At 40.7% G+C, this 23,936-nt stretch overlaps 1 protein-coding gene across 3 annotated transcripts in view; it reads left to right on the forward strand.

The window, feature by feature from the left end:
- Nucleotides 1-905: 905 nt before the first annotated feature.
- The window catches only part of CARD11 (caspase recruitment domain family member 11), a 42,800-nt gene continuing 19,769 nt past the window's right edge, over nucleotides 906-23,936 (forward strand). For all 3 annotated transcript variants that reach the window (XM_051632594.1, XM_051632595.1, XM_051632597.1), the window contains exons 1-5: nucleotides 906-1,071; nucleotides 21,090-21,302; nucleotides 21,919-22,056; nucleotides 22,683-23,008; nucleotides 23,227-23,406. In XM_051632594.1, coding sequence (XP_051488554.1) covers nucleotides 1,059-1,071; nucleotides 21,090-21,302; nucleotides 21,919-22,056; nucleotides 22,683-23,008; nucleotides 23,227-23,406 — 870 coding nt within the window. In that variant the 5' untranslated portion in view covers nucleotides 906-1,058. The remainder of the gene's footprint in view (nucleotides 1,072-21,089; nucleotides 21,303-21,918; nucleotides 22,057-22,682; nucleotides 23,009-23,226; nucleotides 23,407-23,936) is intronic.

Consider the following 23,936-nt stretch of genomic DNA (forward strand, 5'->3'; position numbering starts at 1 on the left):
GTGACTCCTGGTCCTGCAGAACTGGGAGAACAGCAAGGGAGGATTGACTGGCTTTGTTCTTCCCAGCTTGCCTGTGAAGGGAGGGCCTTAGTTGTACCCTAGCAGGTAAGTGTCCTCTCTGAAACCAACCAATGGCTGGATTTGCATGTGTGGCCTTACACCTGGAGTCCAGCATTAAAGCAATATAAGATATTGTGGCTTCTTTATGTCAGCAGAGACAACCTTTGGAAAATAAATTATTTAAAGTATTGTTCAATTGCAAAATAACCTAATACTTGCATAAAATTAAACCTTGGTGACTGCTTTTTTTAGCAAAAGCAGATATTAATAAAATATTTTTCTTGAAAAGCCTTTGAAATCTTGGGAAAACCCAGAACTCCTTCTGCCTGGAACTGTTGTTCTTGAAACTCTGTTTTGTTCAGTCTTTCCTTTTTCTTTCCTGCTTGCTTCCTAGCCAGTGCTTGCACTGCGAAGCCAGGGCTGGTGCTTTGTGGTGGCAGAGGCACAGCAGCAGGAAGGCTGGCATTCAGCGTGTCCCCTTTTGCCTGAGGGAAACATGCACTGAAAGTCTGAGGTCGTTGGCTGCTGCCAACTCTGCCCACTCTTCTTCCTGGGGAAGGGGCAATAGTGCCTCTTTATTTGCTTACAGTGGGACTGCAGGGCTCTGCTGTCACCTGCATGCAGAGTCATTTGCAGACAGGCTGTAGTGCTGGGGAGCCTGTTTTTTTTTAAGCTCTGAGCAGATTTGCAGTCTGGTTTCCTGTCAGATCTTTGCATTTTCCTTCTCCGCCCCTCCCAGTCTCTGACACACTTTTTCTTACTTTCTGTGTTGCCCTTTGCTCACTGGTTGCACTTGCTTCCTTCATTCCTGATTCTCCCCAAGCTTTTGGCACTTTAGGAGCCAGGGGGTGTTTTTCTCCTTGTGTTTCCTTTACTTTTCAGCCACTGCAGAGCACAAATAACTTCTCCAAGACTCCTGGAGAGGCACTGACAATTGCATGGAGACGACATAGAGAGTTTCAGCCTGCAGCAGCTGCAGCAAGACAGCCCAGTCACCCATGAGCACCCAAGGTAAGAAAGGCAGCTGTTGAATCAGCTCCACCTCACTGCTGGCTAGGACAGTACTTGACTCTAATCGCTACAAGTTCCACTTTCATCTTTCACCTTTTTTGTGTTCATTTTCAAGAGTATGTTTCTTTGAGAAGGGTTGTGTTGGTGTCTTCCTTGTCCTCAGCAGGTCTTGCTGGAGGGACAGACATGGATTCCTGGTTCAGTGAGGTAAACAGGCTGCAAGTGGAGGTGTAACTGTGACCTTGCAGAGAGTGTGCACTGGGAAGGAAAGTAGAAATGGAGGTCTAGAGAGAGGAGGTGAAAAGCCTGGTCATCATCACTGGTCTCTAGGGAATTTGCGGTTCTGGTCAGTGTGTTGTGCCCTACCCTTTTTGTTACCTCTCTTCACTGGGGATTAATGCTGTTAACTAATTAAATTCTCCTTTTATTTTTTTTTCTGTTCTAATTTGTTCTTCTCGCTTCTCAACCCTAATGTATCTCTTGATCATCTTTTCGTGCCTCTTTTTATCAACCATATTTTCTGTGTGACAAATTCTTCCCGTGTTTGTTCCTTTCCTTTTCCTCCGCCTTCTTTCTTGCTTGTGCAATAAACTGTACATTTTCCCCCATGTTCTTAATCTTTTCCTCCTTCCTCTCTGCCAGTTCCTTCTCTATCTTGTGTTCCCCTTTCCCATTGCTCCTCTAGCTTCTCACACACACCCTGACCTCCTGCTTTACCCATTTTCTCATGCACAGTGTACTGTGCTGCCCTGAAAAGTTAATTTTGCACACAAAGTGATGTTGCGTCTCCGCCAGATTGTCCTTGCACACACATGCTCCTTTCCTGCCTGTCCCATTCACCTACATATGCAGGATTTGCATTTTTATACATTTGGGGATGCATCCCAAAATGCAATATGTTTATATTTGCACAGCTTTCTTCCAACTCTCAGACTCCTAATTAGTCATTCACAAAAAAAATAACCACTGTCATCTTCTCTCTGTTTCTGTTTCAAACTGTTTTCCAACACCTATAGCACACCCTGGCTTCCTCCTCACTGACAAACACAGCCTGCCCTCACTCTGTGTATTCTATCCCTTCTCATTCTATCAGCACACTCCTTCTTAAGGCCTTACCACAAATCTCCACCAGGTTTCTTTCTCTATTTTCATCTTGATGTTGCATTCATATTGGGAGCAACTATTGATGCACATGGTCTTACGTGGTGCTCTTAGTGTCCCCACTGAGTACCTGTAGAGGAACTGTAGGAAGTACTGCAGTCTCTCAGCTCCTCTTTCCTTTGCAGAATATGCAGGCTGCAGCAGAGGAAGAGCTTAGTGATGGGACAGGAGGTAGATGAAAAAATGAACAAGCACAAAAGAAAAGGTCTTTGGAAAACTGTAAAAATAGTTCTGATTGGTCATAGCCTTTTTACTAAACTTAATAACGTTTAAATGTTCCTGTTCCACAGCAGAATTTCTAGTTTTTGTCCTGTTGATTCCCATGGGTTCTCACATCTCAGAGGTAGAGGTTCCCAACTCTAATACTGTAGTGGGAGTGTAACTTTGCTCCTAGAATCTGGGAACAGCTAATTTCTTTTATTCCACATATATTGGTGAGTCACCAAGATCACGCATGGCTAAAAACTGCATCCAAGGACAATGTGACAGTATTCCTTTTTCAGGTTTGTAAGCTTTGAACCAGATATGACAAGTACATTTCTTTGATGAAGCCTTTTAGCCTCACCTTCTTAAGCAGGACTGTTGAGACTGAAGATTTATTTCTAAGGATGTTCTGATGTGGGCTTTTGGAGACTGAATAAGGATCACTTCTTAAACTCAGCTGAATTAATAAGAGAATTATTATGTCAGAGAATTCTCTTAGCGACCTGTCCAGCTCCCTCAAATTGTCCATCTCCATATGAGTGAAAGGAGCTTAAATTTTATGTTTGCAATTATAATACTTTCTTTCTGATTCAGAGCTAGCAAACTTTGGCCTTTGAGCTGTGGGCATTCTCTTCTGAATACAGAAGCAGGTACATTAAAACATCTTTGTCTTTTGGATCTTCAAAAAGTTCATAAGCCTAGAACAATAAAATAAGAGATGTTCGTTTCACCAAATCAGAGAATTATTGAGGCTGGAAAAGACCTCTGAGATCAAGTCCAACCTATGACCTAACACCACCACATCAGTTAGACCATGGCACTGAGTGCCACATCCAGTCTTTCCTTAAAAACCTCCCGGAATGCTGACTCCTACCACATCCTTGGGCAGTCCATTCCAATGTCTGATTACCCTTTCTGTGAGCAAGTGCTCCCTAATATCCAAGCTGAACCTCCCCTGGCACAGCTTCAGGCCATGCCCTATTGTCTTGTTGTTAGTTGCCTGAGAGAAGAGTCCAACCCACACCTGACTACAATCTCCCTTCAGGTAGTTGTAGAGAGCAATAAGATCCCCCTGAGCCTCCTCTTCTCCAGGCTAAACAACCCCAGCTCTCTCAGCCTCTCCTCACAAGACTTTCCCTCTAATCCCTTCACCAGCCTCGTTGATCTCCTTTGGACATGCTCTAGCACCTCAATATCTTTCTTGAAGTGAAGGAGCTCGCACAGTACTCGAGGTGAGGCCTGACCAGTGCCAAGCACAGGGGGAGAATTACATCCCTAGTCCTGTTTATACATACAGGTCTAATATGACTCTTACTGTGCTACAACTCACATGGTGATGTGAAAAGTATGTGTGGTCATTTCAGTCATTCTGCAAAATTTGTATGATTTTGTGCTGGTTTTTCAGTATTCTGTGCCCCAATTACTAGCTCTTTTTGTAAGGTCTTAACGTCTCCCAGAAATAAATTTGCTGAGACAACATCTCTCTTTCTCCCTCCCTTCTTTTTCATCATGATAGTTTGCTGTATGTTAAGTTAAAAAAATGAGCATTGTCGAAGTTGGATTGTGATCATTGCAAGGTGGAGCCAGAATTTTCTCTGTGTGTGTCTAGTTTCTTGAGTCATGTGGCTGGCAGAGGAGAAATTTCAGCTGGAAATTGCCCGGTAACTTTACATCTGGCTGGTAACTTTCTATCCTAACCAGTAAATTTCCATATTGAGAAAGCCAACCTCAGAAGAGAGATTCAGAACCATGGGTTTGACTCCCTGTTATTATGCAAATAGTCACTTTAATTCGATTTAACTCTGAATTAAGATAAAAACAAACTTTCAATATGATTGAAAGGAGAAGGGTCTGACTTCATGTATCTGTTAAAATTAAAGGAAATTTGAACTTTTTCTAGAAGGATGCATCCCAAGTAACTGGGATATGCTGAAGAAATCTGAATGCAATATACCAAATGACTTTGGTTTATATACTGTTTCTTGGTGAAATTTTTATGGGATATAAGGAATGATTGCTCCCAGAGGATTAAATTTATAGAGATCCCTATTTCTCCCAATATTATGCCTGTTTTATTGAGGGAGAACAAGCTACACACTTTAGCAGGTGTCTGAACTCTCTTTTTGATATTGAAATGCATGTTTCATGAAATATGAAGGTTTCACTTAGATGTGGTCATTAAGGTTGTGTAACTGATGGTGGAACTTGACCTATGGCAGCTTCCTTTTTAAGTAATCTCCATAGTGATCTAAACTTAGAAGAACAAGGAATATGGGATCAGGTCTTGTGACTTTCTAACTGGAGGGTAAATCCATGAATCTCACCAAATGAAGGCAAGTTTTGCCACTGATATCAGTGAGAAATAATTTTTGTCTTGGCTGCTTTGTCACAGTAGGATTTGCATTCTCTGAACACTGTCTGCTTTGCTGAGGATACAGTTACCTGCAGTGAATCTGCAATTATTTTTCCAGAGCAAGTGATGGGGTTTTCTCAGGTGTACATGTAATAAGATTCTCCATCTCCTCTCTTTCTCCAAACCCTCTCTTAAGTGCTGTCTTCACCCTCTAGTCTGGGTTAGTTATTTAATGGCAATGAACATTTTCAGGAAGGTAACCTTTCTGCTGTGATTTGTTCAAGGACTCTGGAATTATAATGGTTGCTGTCAAACGTATATAATTGGTCTCCGTGGCACACATCCAACCAGTGATAAAAGCCTCTTTCTCTCTGCTTCTTCAGTCAGTATTCTCTCCTTGTATTACCCTCTCACTTTTGCTGCTCTCAGGCACAAGGAGACTACAGGGCCAGGCTGTTTAAAACACAATTTGACAGAACAGCAGATCTGCCTTATACCCCATCCTGGTGTGTCCTCACTGTGGGCAGTGGATTACTCCTTGGCTGGAGGTTTTCACACTGACTTCAGTTAAACATCAAGGTTTTTTTCTGAACTTTGATTTTGAACACCTCTCTTCCTTCATAATCTTCTGCCAAATATTTGGGCTCTAGAAATAGTGAAAGTTTGTGAGTATCATGACTTTACACACTAAATGATCTACAGGGGGTGTATTTAACATTTTGCCAGCGCATAAGGCCTTTGTACTTTTTTATACAAAAGGCAAACACACAGGGTTGGTTGTGGTTTGTTTTTTTTCCACAGTTCCTAAAAACACATTGCTAATAGCACCAGAAGCTGGCAACATGTATTGCATTGTCTGCTATCACTGCTGAACAATGTAGTGAAGAGAATATTTGTATTATGTTACTCCCACAAAACCTATTTCATCTTCAGTGCTGGATGGGGCATTACTCTCTGATGCTGTCTACTTCAGTGAATCTGTTTAGCAACTCCAGAGGAAAGAGAAATTTGTCAAACCTCAGTGGAAATCTATCAGAAATGTCAAACAAAATGCTGTAACATTCTGGTTTTGTCAGAAGAATAAGTGTATATACAGCTGTGTATGTGATACTATTTGTAGTAATCGTTGCCTCAGTGAATTTGTCTGTGTAAAGTAGCATTGTGTAGTACTAAGGGATATGTTTGTTCTGGTCCCTGAGGTCAGTTTGGCCTTACAAAGATCCTTGTTATTTGCCCAAGTCTGATAGTCTGTCCTGTTTTTTGTAGTTCAGAGGAGAAATGCAACTTGCTGTAGCCAAGGGAAAGATTCCCACTGGCCTCCTGAGCACTAGCTGCTTGCTGGCAAATTTTCCTCAGGCTGTAATTGAGGCACTGACGAGTAAATGTAACATAGGGTTTCTTTTTAAAATGGGATAAGGTTGTGGGTTTGTTTCGGTTTGGTTTTTTCACTTGAATGCAGAAAAAGCTGTATGCTACCAGTACATGTATGGTTATCATTAGCAGTTAATGGATTGTTTCCACTTCATCTTTTACAGCTCAATATGTGTATAAACATTTCCAATCTAGCTGTGCCCATACTTTAAATCAGTGTGAGTATGCTTAATAGGTTGTTACACACATTTAATATATTTGAACACTAAGTTCCTCCGGGGCTTGAAACACCAACAGAGAAACCCTTCAAATGTTTTCCTCTGTGAATTTTGAATCCTGAGCAAACTGGGAAAACATACAAAGGTTGCTTCAACTCTTTTTCTAAAGATTTACACCAAACACACTGAATTTCCAAACTACAGTGCAACTGGTGATGGCATCTTTTCTCCTTGATCATGAACTGAACAAATACCACATTCATAAGATCATTTGAAGGATTTTGGCTTTAAACATCTCAGTTAAAATACCAGTGACATTTACCATTCACTGACCAAACTGGTCTGTTGCATGAAATCTGTGTGTAAAAGAATGTTTCCTCCCTGGCTGCAATTTTGCATGGATCCTCTGCAAAATCTGCAGGTGCATCCCAGTCCTTTACAAGAACACGTCAAGTGTCTGTCCAGCAGCTGCTGCCTGTGTCTCTGTTCCTTGGCTTTTTCTGAATCATAGAATCATTTAGGTTGGAAAAGATCCTTAAGACCATAGGGTCCAGCCATTAACCTAACACTGCCAAGGCCAACACTAAACCATGTACCTGTTGAGGTAGTTGCCATTCCATAGGTTTTCCACAGTTTATAGTGAGATCACAAAACTCATGTCACTAATGACTTGCACTGACTGAAAATATATCATTCCATAAACTTTTTCTGCTTTTTTTACTATTGCTGAACTGATTTTCTCCTGGAAAAAAAAAACAACACCCTAGTTTAAGGTAAGACTCTTTTGTTCTACTACACTGCTAATCTTCCTTCACAGTTCCTGCCAAAACAAGTCAGAATAAATCTCAATATTTAATTGTTTAAGAAGATTTTGGGTGTGTTTCATCCTTCCAGTGACATATTCCTGTATTTACAGTTACATATTTCTCAGGAAGTCTCAAGACTAACAGGTTTTATTACTGCAGGCTTAATTTCCTTCTGTCTTCATTATCTCATTTTTGGAATATATGCCATGAAAGATATCAATGCAGTATGAAACAAATTATTTAAACTTTTTTGTTAAGACAGAAAAGACTGGGGGTTTTTCTTCTGTTTTAGTTGTTAGAAAAAATGTGAAAGAGTATTACATTTCCTGTAAGGCTGGAAACACTGAATCAGGTTATTTTTTTAATCTGTGAGTCTGTGGTCTGAAGGAAAACTGAAACTTGGGCATCTTCATATGGAGTGTTACAATACAGAAAGGTGTTTTTTTTGAGTTGCTTATATCCAGAGTGAGGGCAGTGTCCAGGCAGTTCTGCTGAATTAAATGCTATTGACAGCAACACCTTCACTGAATCACTGAACAACTGGGGCTGCACACCTGGGAGAGCCATGTCTGGCTTGGTGGTCACTATAGAAGCTCTGTGAGAACATGGGTAGCAGGAAGAACTGAACTTTTTCACCTGCAAAGGACAATTGAAAAATGCTCAGTTTGAAAGAGAACTGTTCAGGATTTGAATGCTGCTTTGGTTGCTGTGAACTTAGTGACAAGCTTCAGATAGATTGTAGCAGTTCCAGCAACGCAGGAAAATGCAAACTCATTACAACAGCATTATTATAATATGATAACAGTGCATGAATCCAAAGCTATTTGAGCAGGATAGTATTAGAAATAAAGGATACAAACTTGCTCAGTACCTAATGGGAGCAGCATAGATCTAATAGAGACTCTGCACAAAGGGACTGGAACAATAAAGATGATTTGAACATTCAGCTGTGGTGAGGAAAGAACATGAGAAAAGTCAGAGGGTGGATTTTTACTGTTATTTTGGTCCTCACAGGACATCCCAAGTCCTCTGCCTTTGATTTGACCTGTTTGTCTGACTTGCCTCACTTGTCTTGTTTATTATCTCCTTTCCTCTTCCTCTCTGAGTCTCATTACCATCCCATATATGGCAATTTCCTCAGGTGAGTGAAGGTAACCAACAAACTTCTCTCCACACAGCATGCTGTAGAACTGAGGATATCTGTCACCTCTAGTTTGTGACTGATCCTAAGGGAAATGAAGCACATTAAGTACAGCAAATAAAAATTAAAAAAAAAAATAAAAAAAAAATCAGAGGGCAGGCAGAGACAGGCCATTCTGCTTTAGCAAGGTTTCTAGACCTCACTGACAAAGTCATCTTTTCATCTGAGTGATTCTTCCACTTCTTTTCCATTCTCTTGTGGAGAATGCTTTACACACACAGCTGGCTCTAGCAGGACAGGTTGTTGTGCTGTGTTTCAGACAACATGGTCCTGCAGTGTTGATCCTCTGGTCCTGCATGCAGAGCCACTGTGAAGAGTCAGATCAGGACAGCAGACTGGGCTGTGCAATGCCACATCTCAGCATTTATGTTACACTCTGCATGCCTGGAAATGGGATATTTCCCATCTTCCTCCTCCCTTCACATGGAGGCAGTGAACTCAAGCTTTTGAAAATTCATCCTGCTGTGAATTTGGCCTTATACAAGCCTAAGAGATATGAATCTGTCTGCTGCTCAAACCCTCTTCTACAAGGAGGCTTTCCCATGAGGGAGATGCTCCTGGTATAGCAGGAGAGCAGATCATCAGAACTTGGAGACTGACCCCTTTGTTTTGGGGATGTGGGTACATGAGTATGATTTCCCCATGCTGTCTGATCCTTACAACTGGTATGAAAATACTGCTGTACTTCTTGGCAGCTGCCTGGAAAATTGAACTCTACTTTTAAGGCATTGAGATCCTTAAGAGAATATTAGTCTGACAGAGCATCCAAGAAAGCTTTGCTGTCCCCAAACTGCCCCTGCCTTACTGCGTCACACATTGCTTGATATGTAACTTCTGCTTTCCTTTACTGAGAAGGAAGAAGGGCTGGTTTTGTCCCATTGCAAAGCAGTACATTTTTAGAATGCTGCAACCACATCCTTGGATGTTTACAGCTTTCAAGTCCCATCAGGGACTTGAAATTTAGAAGTTGACCACCCACAGGTAACGAGGATGAGCACTAATGAAGCCCTTTTTATCCTACAGGGTGTTGTCATTGGGAGCATGGCCACATGCATGGGGCATGTCCACACACATGGAGTTACTCCAAAAGCTTTTCTAGCAATTGAGGAATTATTTATAATTACTGGCTCTCAGGACAGGTCCTGTAAACACTTCCTCCCACGCTAGCCTGCTATGAACAATTTCAGACTGAGTATAAGGAGAAAGTGCAGCTTTGTGGTTACTGTAGCTCATCAGCCCTTTCAGAGCTCTCCCACGGTGCTTGCCCACTTCTCACCAAGTCCTCTCTTCTGTATGTTCTGTATTTTGTGCTCCTTCATCGGGACAGCTGGTGGAGCAACAGTAGAAATACGCCTGTCCCTGCCTTTGCCTCAGGTAACCATCTGGGTTGCTGTGCAGGGAAATGTACTCAGGTAACCCTCTCATACAGGCATGGGTGGGCTGAGGCACATCAGGAGCTCCTGTCCTCTCAAGGAGAGAAGATGGCAGAGGTAGCTCAGAGTAGACAATTTCACCCAGCAATGCCAACATCAGAGGTGATGTCAGCCCAGGACACACACGGTAGGAATGCTAATAATTAAAAGGCTGGACACAATTCATATTTTAAAGAGGCTTTTTAAACTCTCTGTATGCTTCCTTTAAAAAAAATTCCTTTAATCTTTCTGATGTTTGCAGTACCCTGGAGAATAATATGAGTTCTCAGTTGATGAGTGTATTGCTTTTATAGGATTTGAAAGACTTACTGATCCTGGTAGGATTTTGAATTCCATTCCAACTTGCTCTATCTTGCGTCTCTTTCTTATCCAGAGTGAACCTTATTTGTTGTTATTTTGTATTTTGCATGATTCTGTTTCATGGTAGAGTAGTGACTGCCATCAAAGATTGAAGGGCCTTGTAATCAAAAAAGGAAACCCACGAACACAGCACATAACTCATAAAAAATCTAAAACCTGAGTGAAGTGAAGCAGGAGTTAAACCAGCTCATCCACTACAGTTGTTTTGTTTTACGCTTGACGTTCCATCCCTGTGCCTAATTCCTCAGTCTTCTTTTCCATGGTGACTTTGTTAGCAATGAGATGCTAATTTAATTTCATATTTATGATTAGAAAATAAAATCATTGGACCTTTTTAAAATGGATTTTTATGAGTGTTAGTTCAGTTAGCTGAGTCAGCAGTATAGATTCTGCAAGGCTGAACTTACCAGCTTTGGAAAACAAGATAAATAGAGCAAAAAATGATGGAAAGCAAGTCTCATCTAAAACCTCATACACACTTATTTTTTGAGCATAAGAAAAGTAATTTTGTTTTTGTTCCCCATAGAAAGAAATCTTGTTAGTCATGTAGAAGGAACCCTTCTTTTGTTATGTCTCAGAAGGTTCAAAAGCTTAAAATTTAATCTAATTCTTAAAATCTCAGTTGTAGTTGGAGACAATATGCTGAAAAGAGACTGATGCATCAGCAGTGTTCACCATCACCTGTTGGCTGGCAAAATAGTTATTGCAGAAGGGTTAGAGTTAATGTAGGTAAGCAGTGACACAGTGTCTGCCCTTTTCCCTGTGGAATGTGTACTTCTGTAGAGTTTATACACTACTGGAGAATCAGAACTATTTACTGCTGCCAGCTAGGCTTACAGGTGCTGTATAGAGCAGTTTCCTATTAATGTAAAAATTAGCACCCGTTAAATTAATTAATAGCCCATTTTTCAAATACTTAGAATTTGATGAATGCTTCCATTGCAAAAAGATTTTGGAAAGAGCTCAGCTTCAGTTTAAGCATGTAAGAAAGACCTGATTTTTAAAAGTACTTAACTTGCAGTAGCTCTGTGATTCATAACATTGTTATCCCACACTCTGGGGCAAGACTTGCAAAAATCTGGCCATTTATTTTGATGCCTAGATGCCACCTGCTCTCTGAAAATCTGACCCTAATTACAAGTTGTGCCCTTGAGTAGGAATGAGAAATAGGGGAAATCAATCCTTTATGTGTGGCACCCATTTACTAGGGCTTATATTGCATGTAACCTTATTTTGTACACAAATACAACACTGCATTTAAAACAAATGTTTGTTTGCACGTTCTGCAAATGCTTTTGTTGTTACCATGTGATATTTTATGCTATGAGGTACAGTTAATGCAGATAGCACATAAGGAATTGTTACGCCTCAAGGCGCAAGTTAGGAGAATAAAACAAAGCTTCCACTGACTTGTAGTTGGTTGTGAAGTTTTACCACCCTCTGTACTGTTAAAATAGCTTCTCCTGAGGATCAGGATTTGAGTGCACATAATCTTGCAAATCTTGCTTTTGTGAGATGGCTTGTAGATTCTGTTTTAGCAGCAGCTGCCCCTGCTTAAAGGTCAGGATGCTCATAAATGGAGGGTAATTCTGGCAGCACTCAATAATTGCTATTTTCACAAATATTTATTTCCACAGTCAGCAGATAATTCAGTAATATTCATTCTCAAGAACCACACACAGGTGAATTTGGGTAGTCAGATTTCTTGCTATTTTGCTTCTTTGGTCTTTTCAAAAAATGCATATGTTGTATAACTGGCCAGAGTTTTCTGATGAGAACAGTTTAGTATCTTCCAGTGGCTGGTTCATTCTTCTGGGATAAGTTTTCCACACAAAAGCTATCAGGCATTTTACTCTATATCATCAGAGCAATGGACTTAGCTGGAGAAAGCAAAGGAAAATACTTAATTCCTCTTTGCATACTTTGAAGATAGGGAATACAGTATTTGGTTTCATCTCTTTCCCAAAGCAGCAAGACAAGGTCACAGAGAGGTTACGTCTTAGGGAAATAAAATATAGTCCCATTGAGGAGTAAGATAATTTTTTGTTTTAAATTGTTACAGAAGTGTCTTAAAGGAGCCTTGCTGCAGGATGGAGAGTAAATTGTCTCTCTCTTCTAGAGGTTGTTTTCCTGCTCTTCATTGCAGACCTTACAGTGAGGTTTCCTTGGTGACACAGAGGTGCTAATGAACCCCAGCTGTACGGGCTGCAGGAAGGAGGACCTGTTGGAGGTTCTCCTCAGGTCTCTCATGCTCCAGCCAGAGCACACAGCTCACTGTGGCTGTGACAGCACTTCCTCTAATACTTTCCTCTGCTCTGGTGTCATGTTTGAAAGTTACCCACAACCTCTGTTCAGAAGAAAAGGGAAGTAAGGCAGCCCCCAGCACCTTTCTGTCTACTATATATAGAGAGTAAGTTTGAGAGGATGGTGGGTGTATTTTTCCGAAGTCATGTCCCACACCACGGCAACAAGAAGAGAGAGGACACAGAGTGAGAAGAGGAGGTGACCAGAAAGCATAAGTGGGAAAAATCTATTCATAAAACAAGTACAGCCATTTCCATATGAAAGGAGAATTCTAATTTCCAGCAGTAAAATAGTAAGCTCCGATTCCTTGTGAGGTTTTGTCCTTCCCAGACCAGGCTCCTTGTGATCTATTGTGGACTTGTTCTTGTCACATGGTGTCCAGTTGTCTCCTGTGTGCTTTGTGCTCTGCTGGCTGAGATGTCCTTGCAACTTGAAGCAATCTTGCAAGGAGAGAGGATTTTGTCAATGAGCAGAACACCAAGGACTATGGCAGTCTACAATTAGGAGTAAAACTTCTTCCAGTGACTTTGAGGTAGAAAGGCTACAGGTACTTGTGACATAAAGTGCATGGGTCACTTTTCAAGCTGCAGTCAAACTAGCACATGCAAGGCAGCAGTCTGTTCTTTATAATTAGAGTCTATTTTAAAGCAATAGTTACAAAGAGGTGACAGGTGGAGTAAAGTATAGATATCTGTTCTATCTACATGAAGGTCTCTGTTTACATAAAGTGAACAAAATATGTATGTGAATCATAGCAGCCATCACCCTTAGGAGATGGGACAGTGTTTCATCCAATGCAATATATTGCTATGAATGAAGTGCTAAACAGGAATGAATGAGATTTGAGAGAGCTGAGTGTTTCTTCTTTGAGTGTTTCTGTTATTGCTTTAAACTCTTGTAACATAAGAGTTTATGGAAAGTGTGCATTTTTAAAAAAAAGAATGAGTAACAGTTTTGTATGGCAGAGCTTAACTTCCTTTTGTTTTTTCCTATTTTATGGGATTGGTATTAATAGCAGTGAAGTGTTAATAACAGTGATGAGGATCAGGCTGTGTCTGAACAAGGGGTTATCCCAGTTCCATAGGTTATGTAGGAGCTAATGAATCCTTGCCCTTACCAGGTTCCTGTGCAGCTCAGTCTGTGCAAATCCTTTATGAACACTGGTTCTCTGTACCAGAGGATGTGCTGGGTTTTGCAATGTGAGCACACAGTTACTGGGACCTAACCTTTGATCATCAAATTAATTTGCATGTTTGGGCAACTTCAATTTTTAATTCAAGACTCCTCCTGATCACCCAGAACTACACGCTTGCCCCTGGTTGTGCTGCCACCTCCTCCTCCTCAACTAGTGAGAATCTCATTATCAGTTGTAAAAACAGAGTGAGTCAGTCTCAAGAATAAAATTAACCTGGGACCTAGTAATGACTTCTGAAGCATTTGTTGGACCAGCATTTTCATGAGCCCTCGGCAGCCAGAGGATGATGGCTTCTTTTTTAGATCTTGGCTTTTAGCACTCATTAGTTGAAAGGAAATGCTCATGTCAGTAGCTAATGCTGCACTCATAAAAAAAAAAAAAAAAGGCCAGATATATAAACATATTTGTACTACGTTAGCACAGTGATTTCTGTTGTCCTCCTCATCATCATGCAGAGCAGCATGGAGGATGTCTAGATTAAAGCATTTATTAAATGTCAGGCTTTCAGCTCTCCACTGCTACTTTGAAAATCCTTTAAAATACATGCACTAAATTCCTGTGGTAAATTATTTATTTAAATTATTGTGCTATTATCTTGATTTGCATGCTCAGAACAAACACTAATTTCTAATGTGTCAGGCAGGCCCTTTCCTATTTATCCCTTCATTTGCTTTACACCCCATATTCCTTCCCTTTGCCTTTACTAAGCACTTTCCTCTTTTCATCTCTATCTCACTTGTGTTCCTCACTTTCATTTTGTTGAGTTCCCCTTTCTCTAACTTCTTCTTTTCTTGGTTGCTTTTTATATTGCCTTTTCCCTTGACCTCACCAACTTTCATCCCCAAGTTTAATTTTTTTCTCTGCAGTTTTTTTCCTTCAGCTCTCATTGCTCACCTTTCTCATTCATTATTTACTTTCACATTTATTAGCATTTAATAAAGACAGTACAAACAGTTCCTGAAATCTGAGACAACAGAGTAATATCCATCTAATCCCCAGTGTAGACATTGCCTTCTGAAGGGACAAATCTCTTTCCACTGTCCCTAGAGGGAACCTAAGCAACTCATAGTGGTTAGAAACCAATCTTTAGAGGACATCTATGGTAGAGGTGAAGTTTTGAACAGACCATTTTTCATCTGCTAGAGAGGAACTAGATTTCTAAGTTAAACTAGACGTCCCATTCAAATTGGTGAGGTGAATCCACCCACTAAATGTGCTTGTCTTCTAAGTAGGGCTCAGAGGTTTGTTATGAAGGAGCTACAAACATCTTCACTCTGTGTAGAGAATAGTGACACACAGAAAAATGACTGAGTAGTCAAAACTTTTAAGCTACTTTTAGAAGAGAATTTTTCCATTTTTTCTGTTTATTATTGGTAATATATGTTCTACAATCAAATCTGACTGGATGCTGCATGTTTGAGGTAGTACAATCTTAGCACAAAATTAGTCATTTCCTTCCTGTGTGATAAGAGCTCTGAAGTTCTCGAGCTGGCAGAGTTGAGGAAGACGTAGACTTCAGATGTTCTGACCAGATGGAGAGCAAAATGGGAAAGCATAGATCTCAGCCTTTTACGAAACAGAGATCATCACAGGATCCTACTAAGTATTGCTACACTGATTAAGGTCCTTTGCAACAATATTTAATTGGGCAAAGCAACATTCTTAATGTGTAAATACTTTTTTCCTCCAGAAAATGATAAGTGTTTTACAGCATTTCATTTGCAATTTCAGAAGCAGACAAAAGCTACATGTAGTAGGTGTGTGGAATTGAGTGCAAGGATTGTTCAGCTCTTAAGCAATATTATCCTGCAGTACTGAAAAACTTGTGTCTTTGTTACACACAGTGTTTTCTGGTTGAGGTGACACTAAGTAAACTGCTGGCTGTACTGACTAACAATACTAATAAATGATACGTGCTTTATGTATGCATTACACTCTCTTTTTCTGAAATAGGATTTTCTATGGATCTGTTCTTAGGAGAGTAAATACAGACAAATGAAGAGATAATTAAAGAGAGTTCCTATAGTGTTAATTCTTCTGGCCCTCTTTTGTTAGGACAGGAATAGTGATTAGAGATTAATCTCTGATTTATTCAGTTGCTCTCTCTTTTGATAGAGCAGAGATACTGAACAAGAATAATATGATACAATTCCTCATTTCTTTTTCTCTTGTTAAGCAATAGTTATGAAAGTGAAGGGAATGTTCTTTCCCTTTTGTACTAGTGGAAGCAAGATGAATATGCACCTGGAGCCCTTTGAATGAGTTAGGGAGTTTGTTTTGGTTCTTTCTCTTCTGTTCAGAAAATGGGAGCAGTATTTATGGCTATGGCTATCATCTGGCTTCTGGAGATCAGGCTTTACCTCACTGAAGCCTTGAAAGGCTGTGAGTGTTTGGTGGTGGTTTTTTTTTAGATTGTGTGTAACAGGAAGATTGACTCAATGGATTTCAACAGAATACTTTTGTGTGAAAATAATCCTATTTTTGTGTTTAAAGCTTTCTGCTCTTCTATTACTTTGGTATCCCTTATTCTATATTTTTCTTTTGTATTTTGTTGAAACTGTGGCATTCAGTAAGCTGCTTGAATCTTTTCTATAGAGGGTTCTTATATTCACAGAATCATTCTTTCCACACACAGCCACTGTGATCTAAACCAGAAATACAGCCCAGTCCATTGCACAGTGATGCTGGCTTCAGCAAATATTCCAAGTCTTGCAAAATAAGTAAAACAAAGTCATCCAACTGCACTGTTACTGTTTTAGTAGAGCCTTTGCATCTTGGTGGCTCCAAGTGCTTTGCAGTAACTAATTAACAAGTCCTACCTTGTTGTAAAAATACTTCTTACCAGCCTTGTTTTCAGGTGGAGACTCAGAGGTAGAAAGGATGACCATAACATCCGAATTCTTAGGGGCAGATGAAGACACTGTCCCCTCTGCTTTGGGAGTTCCGATTTTGGAACCTGTATGGAAAAAATTTAGTATAGCTAAGCAAATTCAATCTTCTTAATCAATGTTTAAGCCTTTTGAAAGTGGTTTTCAGTACCAGAGAACATCCAGCAGTGCAAGCACCATAATTGGAAACTGCCGGTATTTGACATTTCAGAAAGCCAGGAGTGCAAATAGAGCTCTCCTGTCCTTAAGCAAAAGGATATAATTTCCTTATCACATCTTAAACTGTGACTTTCCTCTAAAATTAGAAATAGCACTAAATCCCTTTGTGGTTTTGTGGTTCTCTGATATTGCAAATCTGTGCATATCCATTCAAGTAGCTTTTGAGAAAATCACCCTGTTGTTACATGTGATCATGTGAGGTTCTGTACAGACTGGGGGGAGGAAGGACACTGCCCCACGACATCTGTGAGATGCATAGAAAGAGGATGCAATAAAATACCCTCAAAATGTTGAGGACAATTATATACACAGGTTTAAAATACTATTTTTAATCTTTATTTTTGCTTTAAAATATGATCATTTGTAGGTAATCCTTTCCTGGTTTATACACACATATTTAATATTTAACATAAACTTCTGCTCATATCAAGTTAAAATTTGCACAAACATTTTGTGTGTTGTGATTTCTTTTTCAATGTTTTCAGTTGGAACATCGAGGGCAAATGCAGAAGCCAAAAAAATTAAAATAGATCTCCTTTTCCAAAATAAACTTCCTCCTTCTCTGGATAAGGACAATACCCTTTTTTCATATTTCATGAAGGAGCTGATTTCAAGAAGAAATCAGAAAACCTTGCTGCAGGAGACCTTGCAGGCTGCTACGTGGCCATTTCTCAGCATCCACAGGCTGACAGGAATTCAGTGCAAGGGGATGCACGTGATTAAACAGTTGAAGGGTTAATTTCTGCACCATTCTGAAACAAATCACAAAAAATTAAGCTTTAGATGTGACCTGATGATGAGCACTTTACAGAACCCCTGGCTCTGCAGCCTGCAGGCTTTATTCCCTTGATCAGTGGAGAGTGGCACTGACATATGAAGGTGTGGAGCCTGAGTGAGAACAGAGCACAGCTTTAACTGCAAGGTGATTTGTTCGGTTGAAAAATATAACAAAAACAACCCAGCAAACACGTAGAAGGTTTCATGTGTGTGTAACAGTCAAGAGAAGGATAGTCCCTGAGAGAGAAAAGGAGATGAGGGGAGTAGAGTGCTGCTTTTCATGTAAAAAGGGATTCTCTCTTTTATATGTGCCTCTACAGAGACCTTTGAAATAGATGGGACTAGCTGAGATTATTACTGGATTAAGATCTCCTGCAGTTAAAAGCTGTGTTGTGTACTAACTACTGAAAGGAGCAGCAGGAGAGCAATTTTTTAACTGCTGTGCTGATTCTTATTTCTTTTTTGGTTAATGTCTGTTGAAGCCAGTCCAAGCCTGTGACTTCACACCTGTGATTTGTACTGGATGCCATCGTATTGCTATGAGATATCACAACTTCTGAATGTGCTAGTCTACAGCTCAGGGGGGGTGGGAATCAGAAACTAGATAATGGTAATAAAGATCAGATCAAATAAGTGATTACACATTTAAAAACATTGTAAACCTGTCATTTTTTAATTTTGTAAGTGAATACAAGTTTTCTAGCGTATCACAGAATGGAAAGACAGAAGTAAGGAATAAGGTCTTTTAAATACCTAGAAAATGCATGTGCTGCTGTAAATCCTTGAAATTGAAAGCTACTGATACAATACCTTTATTGATTTTTATACTGAGTTTCAGTTACCACATTTGTTTTCTGACGAGCACACCAAAACTTCAACCAATCACAAGCATTTTATTGCCTATTCAACATTATATTCAATACTAAAAGAAATGCTTACTCACTAACAAGGGTGCTGTACTCATACCAGCTGCTCATTGCTATTATCTTTGGAATAGGTCCAAAGAAACACAATGGAGGCAAGAGCCCAAGCTGCAGGTGAGCGAGGAACGCTACCTGATATGTAGCAGAAATCCCTGAGAGGTGATGAACTGCACAGTAAGCTAGAAGAGAGCTCAGCTGTGTTTCTGGTAGGGTGTTTCCAAGGTGGAAATCCAAAGAAGAAAGCAAAAGGAAGATTCTGAAATTCCAACATGGCAGTGAGGAACCACTCCACTAAAATGTTATTTCCAAGGGCTTGCTCCTGATGATAGACTGTGTGTAACAGGAGTTTGTTACCAGAAAGCTCCTTTTAAGATTCTTAGCCACTCATGCAATATGCTTATTACTTTCCCATTAAACATTATGTCCCCAAAATAACAGTATGGATATACTATGCACATACACAAGGGACTATTTGATAAAGGTATTTTTAATGTCAGGTAAAAAAAAAAGGTATTCATGTTGAAAATTACACCGATGAGTGAACTCTTTGAATCATTTAACGGAGAAATCCCTTACTAATGTCCTGAGGGAACTGCTGACAGTGTGTAATAATTTCTGGTTCAGTGCAGCAGATTACAAGATATCTTGCATTTCATGAAATTCAGGCGAGTGCTGCTTTTGTACTCTGAGGCCCATCTATGAGCTTCCTGGTACCTTCCCCCAAATTAAAGGGCTTGCAACAACCTTTTTTTTAGATGCACTAGATAGCCGTGGCTGTAAGATGACTAAGGTGCTGCGTGACCTTCTTCTTTACTGACTTCTACCCCCTGAAAGTTCAGCTTCTTCAATTACTTACTGTTTGATAAATTTACCTTTGAAGTGAAATACAGTTATTTCCAGAACAAGTGGTGGAGAGTACAGTTCATGAGAATGCATGTGTTCTTCAGCTGAAGCTATTTCTCCTCTAGCATTCCTCCCACTTCTGCCTACTTTTAATAGCTCTTTCTTTTGTTTTACTGTTATACTCCTCGTTATTACAGTGTCATCTTTACCACATGTAAATACTGGTATTCAGTTAGAATTTCATCCAGCTTGTGAGGAGGTCATAAGACCAGAGAGATTCCCCCATAACTACAGTCATGTCCCTGAGGTTCTCGATCCCACTGAGGAGACCTGGTCTTCCTTGTCCTCTGAGGACCCTTGTCTCTCCCAAACCATTCAAGAGCATTCACTGGAGTAATGAAATCTACATGCAAGCAGCAGAGTAAATGCTAAGTAAGTGGCTCCTAAGATGTGAAACTACAAAAGAAAAGAATTCTGGGAGAGCTGCTGAAGTACAGGAGAAGAACAAAACCCCTGGCAACACTCTCCTTGCCTGTCCATAGTATGAGGAACCCACCCACATTTTTTTGTAACCCCAGCCTAGATTTCTGGACAATTTGGAAAGGCCTTTGAAAGCATCAAGCAAAGAACACTTTTTTTTTTTTTCTGTAGGACTATTCTGTATTCCATTGTGATAGAACACTGCCAAATACATAGCAGATTAGCACTTTCTTCTTTTCAGTTTCAAGATGAGAAGTTAATAGCCCCTGGCAATAGAGGTTAATAGCTGGTTCTGCCCAGTGATATTCAGTGTAACACAGGCTGCTTTGCAGTCACTGAAGTTGGAAGCTGAGGAAATTATAGCACATTGGAAAGAACTCAGCAGGTCCAAGTAAAACAGCAAGTTGCTTTTAAGGTCTTTAGTTACTGATTACCAGCAAAGTTCCATGAGCTCTTGTCTCATATGACTTAAGAAGTGCACATTCTTCTTATACCATGGCCTCTGGTGGGATGAAATAACTCTTGAAATAGTTTATCTTCCTTGTGTCACCTGCTTCAGTAGAAATTGAGAAATTTGGAATGCAAAAATGCGACTTGTTTCAAAGGTCAACATTTATTACTAACTCAAGATGGAAACATTTTTACAAAGTTTCTTTACTCTTAACTGCAGTACAAGTTTTCTGACCTCACTGTTGCCTGCCTCGTAACCTTCTCTAATGAGGTGGTTACAAATTAGGAGTTGGCAGGAAATTGCTTAGCAAGCACTCAGAAATCATGTGACAATATTTGCATGAGTCAAGAACATTTTCAGAATTCAGAGATACATGTGCTGGCTCCTCATGTATATGCAGGAAAAAGTGCAGGTTCAAATCAGTACAGCTGAGAGGAGCAAAAGAGGTGAGAATGAAGGAGCTTTAGTTGCCTGCAGGAAGTATTTGTCTGAACTCTGCATGGTCATCCCCTTTCTTGCAATGCAATTGCTGCTAACGTGATGAGGGATTCTCTGACTTGTAGAGACCATCAGGTAGCTGAGCCACAGATTCATCACTAGAGAGCAGCGTGCAGTATTTCAGGGGCTCAAGGCAGAACTTCTCTGAACTATCACTTCCCAGATGAGCTGTGGACAGGCTGCTCTTGAGCCCAAACAGCTTCAACATAGGGCAAATCCAGCACTAGTTTGAGCCCTTGTAAGCTCATCCTGTGTGACATGGGAGCACAAAGAAGTAACAGGATAGAAACTGTCCTGTTTGGTGTTCATTTGACAGTTGTTTCTCTTGTTAAGGCGGAGAGCCAGAGATGGATGACTGCCTGGAGACACTGAAGGATGAGGAGGAAGCTTTGTGGGAGAACGTGGAATGCAACCGGCACGTGCTGAGCCGGTACATCAACCCAGCCAAGCTGACCCCCTACTTACGGCAGTGCAAAGTCATCGATGAGCAAGATGAGGATGAGGTGCTTAACTCCCTCATGCTGCCCTCCAAAATTAACCGAGCAGGTAATTAATTTGTCTGCATCCCTATCTGAACAGTGTTATATTGCTAAATCTGGAGGAAGCCTGTGTCATCTTACAGATTATCAAGTAGAAACCCTGTATCTCATTTACAAGAGATTTCATGTAAGGTGGGGAAGCTGCTGGTGCTATTTTGATAACAATGATTCTTTCCAGTGCTATGCAGACTGGAACTCAAGGGGTTCATATTCCCCTCAAAGCCTTGGTAAATATTTCCATTAACAGAAGCAGCAGCCACTGCTGTTCCAAGAGTTGGTTTTCAGCTGTTTTGCTGTGCCCCGTGATTTGTCATGGAAGGGTCTGCCATCCTAGTGGTTCAGCAGTGCCTGGTGAAGGCTGCACTGAATAATGTGTCTACTGAAATTTCTGTTCCAGAGACCAACTGGCCCACACTCCTTCAGAATAACGATAAGCACAAACATAAAGAACATGTGGCATTGCTTTGTGAGTTCTACTGAACTCAAGTAATCAGCCAGATCTTTCACAGCACGTTGCTGGGGTGGAGATGAACCTGAAGCAGATTTGACTTTGGGGATGCAGTGCTTGCTGATGCTGCTGACAGTGCTCTTCTGTCACCTCTCTCTCTGTTCTCTGTCCTCAGGCCGACTGCTGGACATTCTCCACACCAAGGGCCAAAGGGGCTATGTAGTTTTCTTAGAGAGCCTCGAGTTTTACTACCCTGAACTCTACAAACTGGTGACAGGGAAAGAGCCTACACGGAGATTTTCCACTATTGTTGGTGAGTAGAATCAGTCCCAACCACCCTCTTGAAATAAGAACTATATTGAAGAGTAGGTTCAATGTTTCTAGGCAAGAAATAGAAATACAAGCTAATCTTGTAGCAGCATTCTGCAGTTTTTCAGTCCCCTTAAATGCAAAAGGAGCTAGCAGCAGGTCATATGTAAAGAAAAGGAACATCTCGTTTGTCTGAATGAAGCTGAAGAGCTTCAAATTAAATGATAGGCATTGCAAGAAATCTCAAGAGAAGAAATATTGGAACAGTGGACTAAATTACATTGATGACCTACACATGTGCAGCAGATTTGAAGCCTTCAGATTAATTGCACTTGTACAGATTCATTTTGCAAAGTTTATGCAGTCTCCACAAGCCTGTCAGCTCAGCTGAAACAAGACAAATGTAAAGGCTTCATATTATGTCCAGACAAATCATATACATATAGTGTGATTCTAATAATAGTGTGCTGTGAATATTTGTATTGTTGCCAGCTAGATGTGCAAATGTAAAAGTAAATATTCTGCACCACTGTACATATTATGGGACATTCGTTTCTTACTCAGTTCTGCTGAATCTATTTAGTATAAAATGACTTTACTAGAAGCTGATAAGCTCTTCAACATTTCCAGTGGAGGAGGGACATGAAGGCCTTACCCATTTCCTAATGAATGAGATCATTAAGCTTCAGCAGCAATTAAAGACAAAAGATGTGCAGCGCTGTGAGCTCTTGGCCAAGTCTCGCCAGTTGGAGGATGAGCGAAAGCAGCTGAAACTGAACAAGATAGAGCTGCTGACCTTCCAGGAGAGATACAACAAGATGAAGGAAGAGAGGAACAACTACAATGATGAGCTGGTCAAGGTGAAAGATGAGAACTACAATCTGGCCATGAGATATGCCCAGCTGAGTGATGAGAAGAGCATGGCTGTGATAAGGAGCCGAGACCTCCAGTTAGAGGTGAGATAAATGCTGGAGAGTTCAGCAGTTCAGTTGTGGACATTCAACACATCCCCCCAGTTATCTGTTGCTTGTTAACATTCACAGCTTCAGCTGGTTTTTCCACCTATGGCAGTATGTTTACACCTGGAAGTGAAAGAGTTTTCAGAGCATGAATATCAGAGCTAGGAATGATTCCTTTCCTCTTTCTCCTTTTCACTGCTCCCTCACTGCTGTAGATTGATCAGCTGAAGCATCGCTTGAACAAAGTGGAAGAGGAATGCAAGCTGGAGAGGAACCAGTCTTTGAAGCTGAAAAATGCTATTGAAAACCGACCTAAAAAGGAACAGGTTCTGGAGCTAGAGCGGGAAAATGAGATGATGAAGACTAAAATCCAGGAGTTACAATCCATCATTCAGGTATAAAAGCAGATTGCCATGTGCAAAATTCCAGCCCCTTCAGTGTATTCCTTCTGTTTCAGCAGTCTCTGAGCACTGCTTGCCTCCAGGCAACCCCACGCTCTCCTCCCATACTGCCTCCCATACTCCACATCTCCTCATAGCCTGACTTGGTGCATGCCCTTCAGGATCTAAGTGTCTGCAAGAGGCTGCAAGAGGGGGACAGAGAAGCAGCAGGTGGTGACAGCTCCCAGTGTTTTCAGTAAGGGACAGGGAGCTGAGTACTTAACAGGGAAACTGGTAGCATGGACAAGAAGAGGTGGCATGGTTTCTGCTACTGCTCCTCATCTCAATCTGAACACTTAATCCTGTTATAACTCTAGGAAGTGTTGGGTGAAACCTCTGCCTGCAAAGCTACCGTGAGCCTAAGTGCAAAGTCTGGAAAAGCAGAAGGTTGGTTATATTGCTCCCAGCTGTCTGTGGTACTCCGTGTACAAACACATCCAGAAGGAGGAGTTCTACCAAAAAAAAAGATGTGATCTCATAAATCT

Source organism: Apus apus, chromosome 14 (assembly GCF_020740795.1).
Source record: "Apus apus isolate bApuApu2 chromosome 14, bApuApu2.pri.cur, whole genome shotgun sequence".
NCBI classification, from domain to species: domain Eukaryota; kingdom Metazoa; phylum Chordata; class Aves; order Apodiformes; family Apodidae; genus Apus; species Apus apus.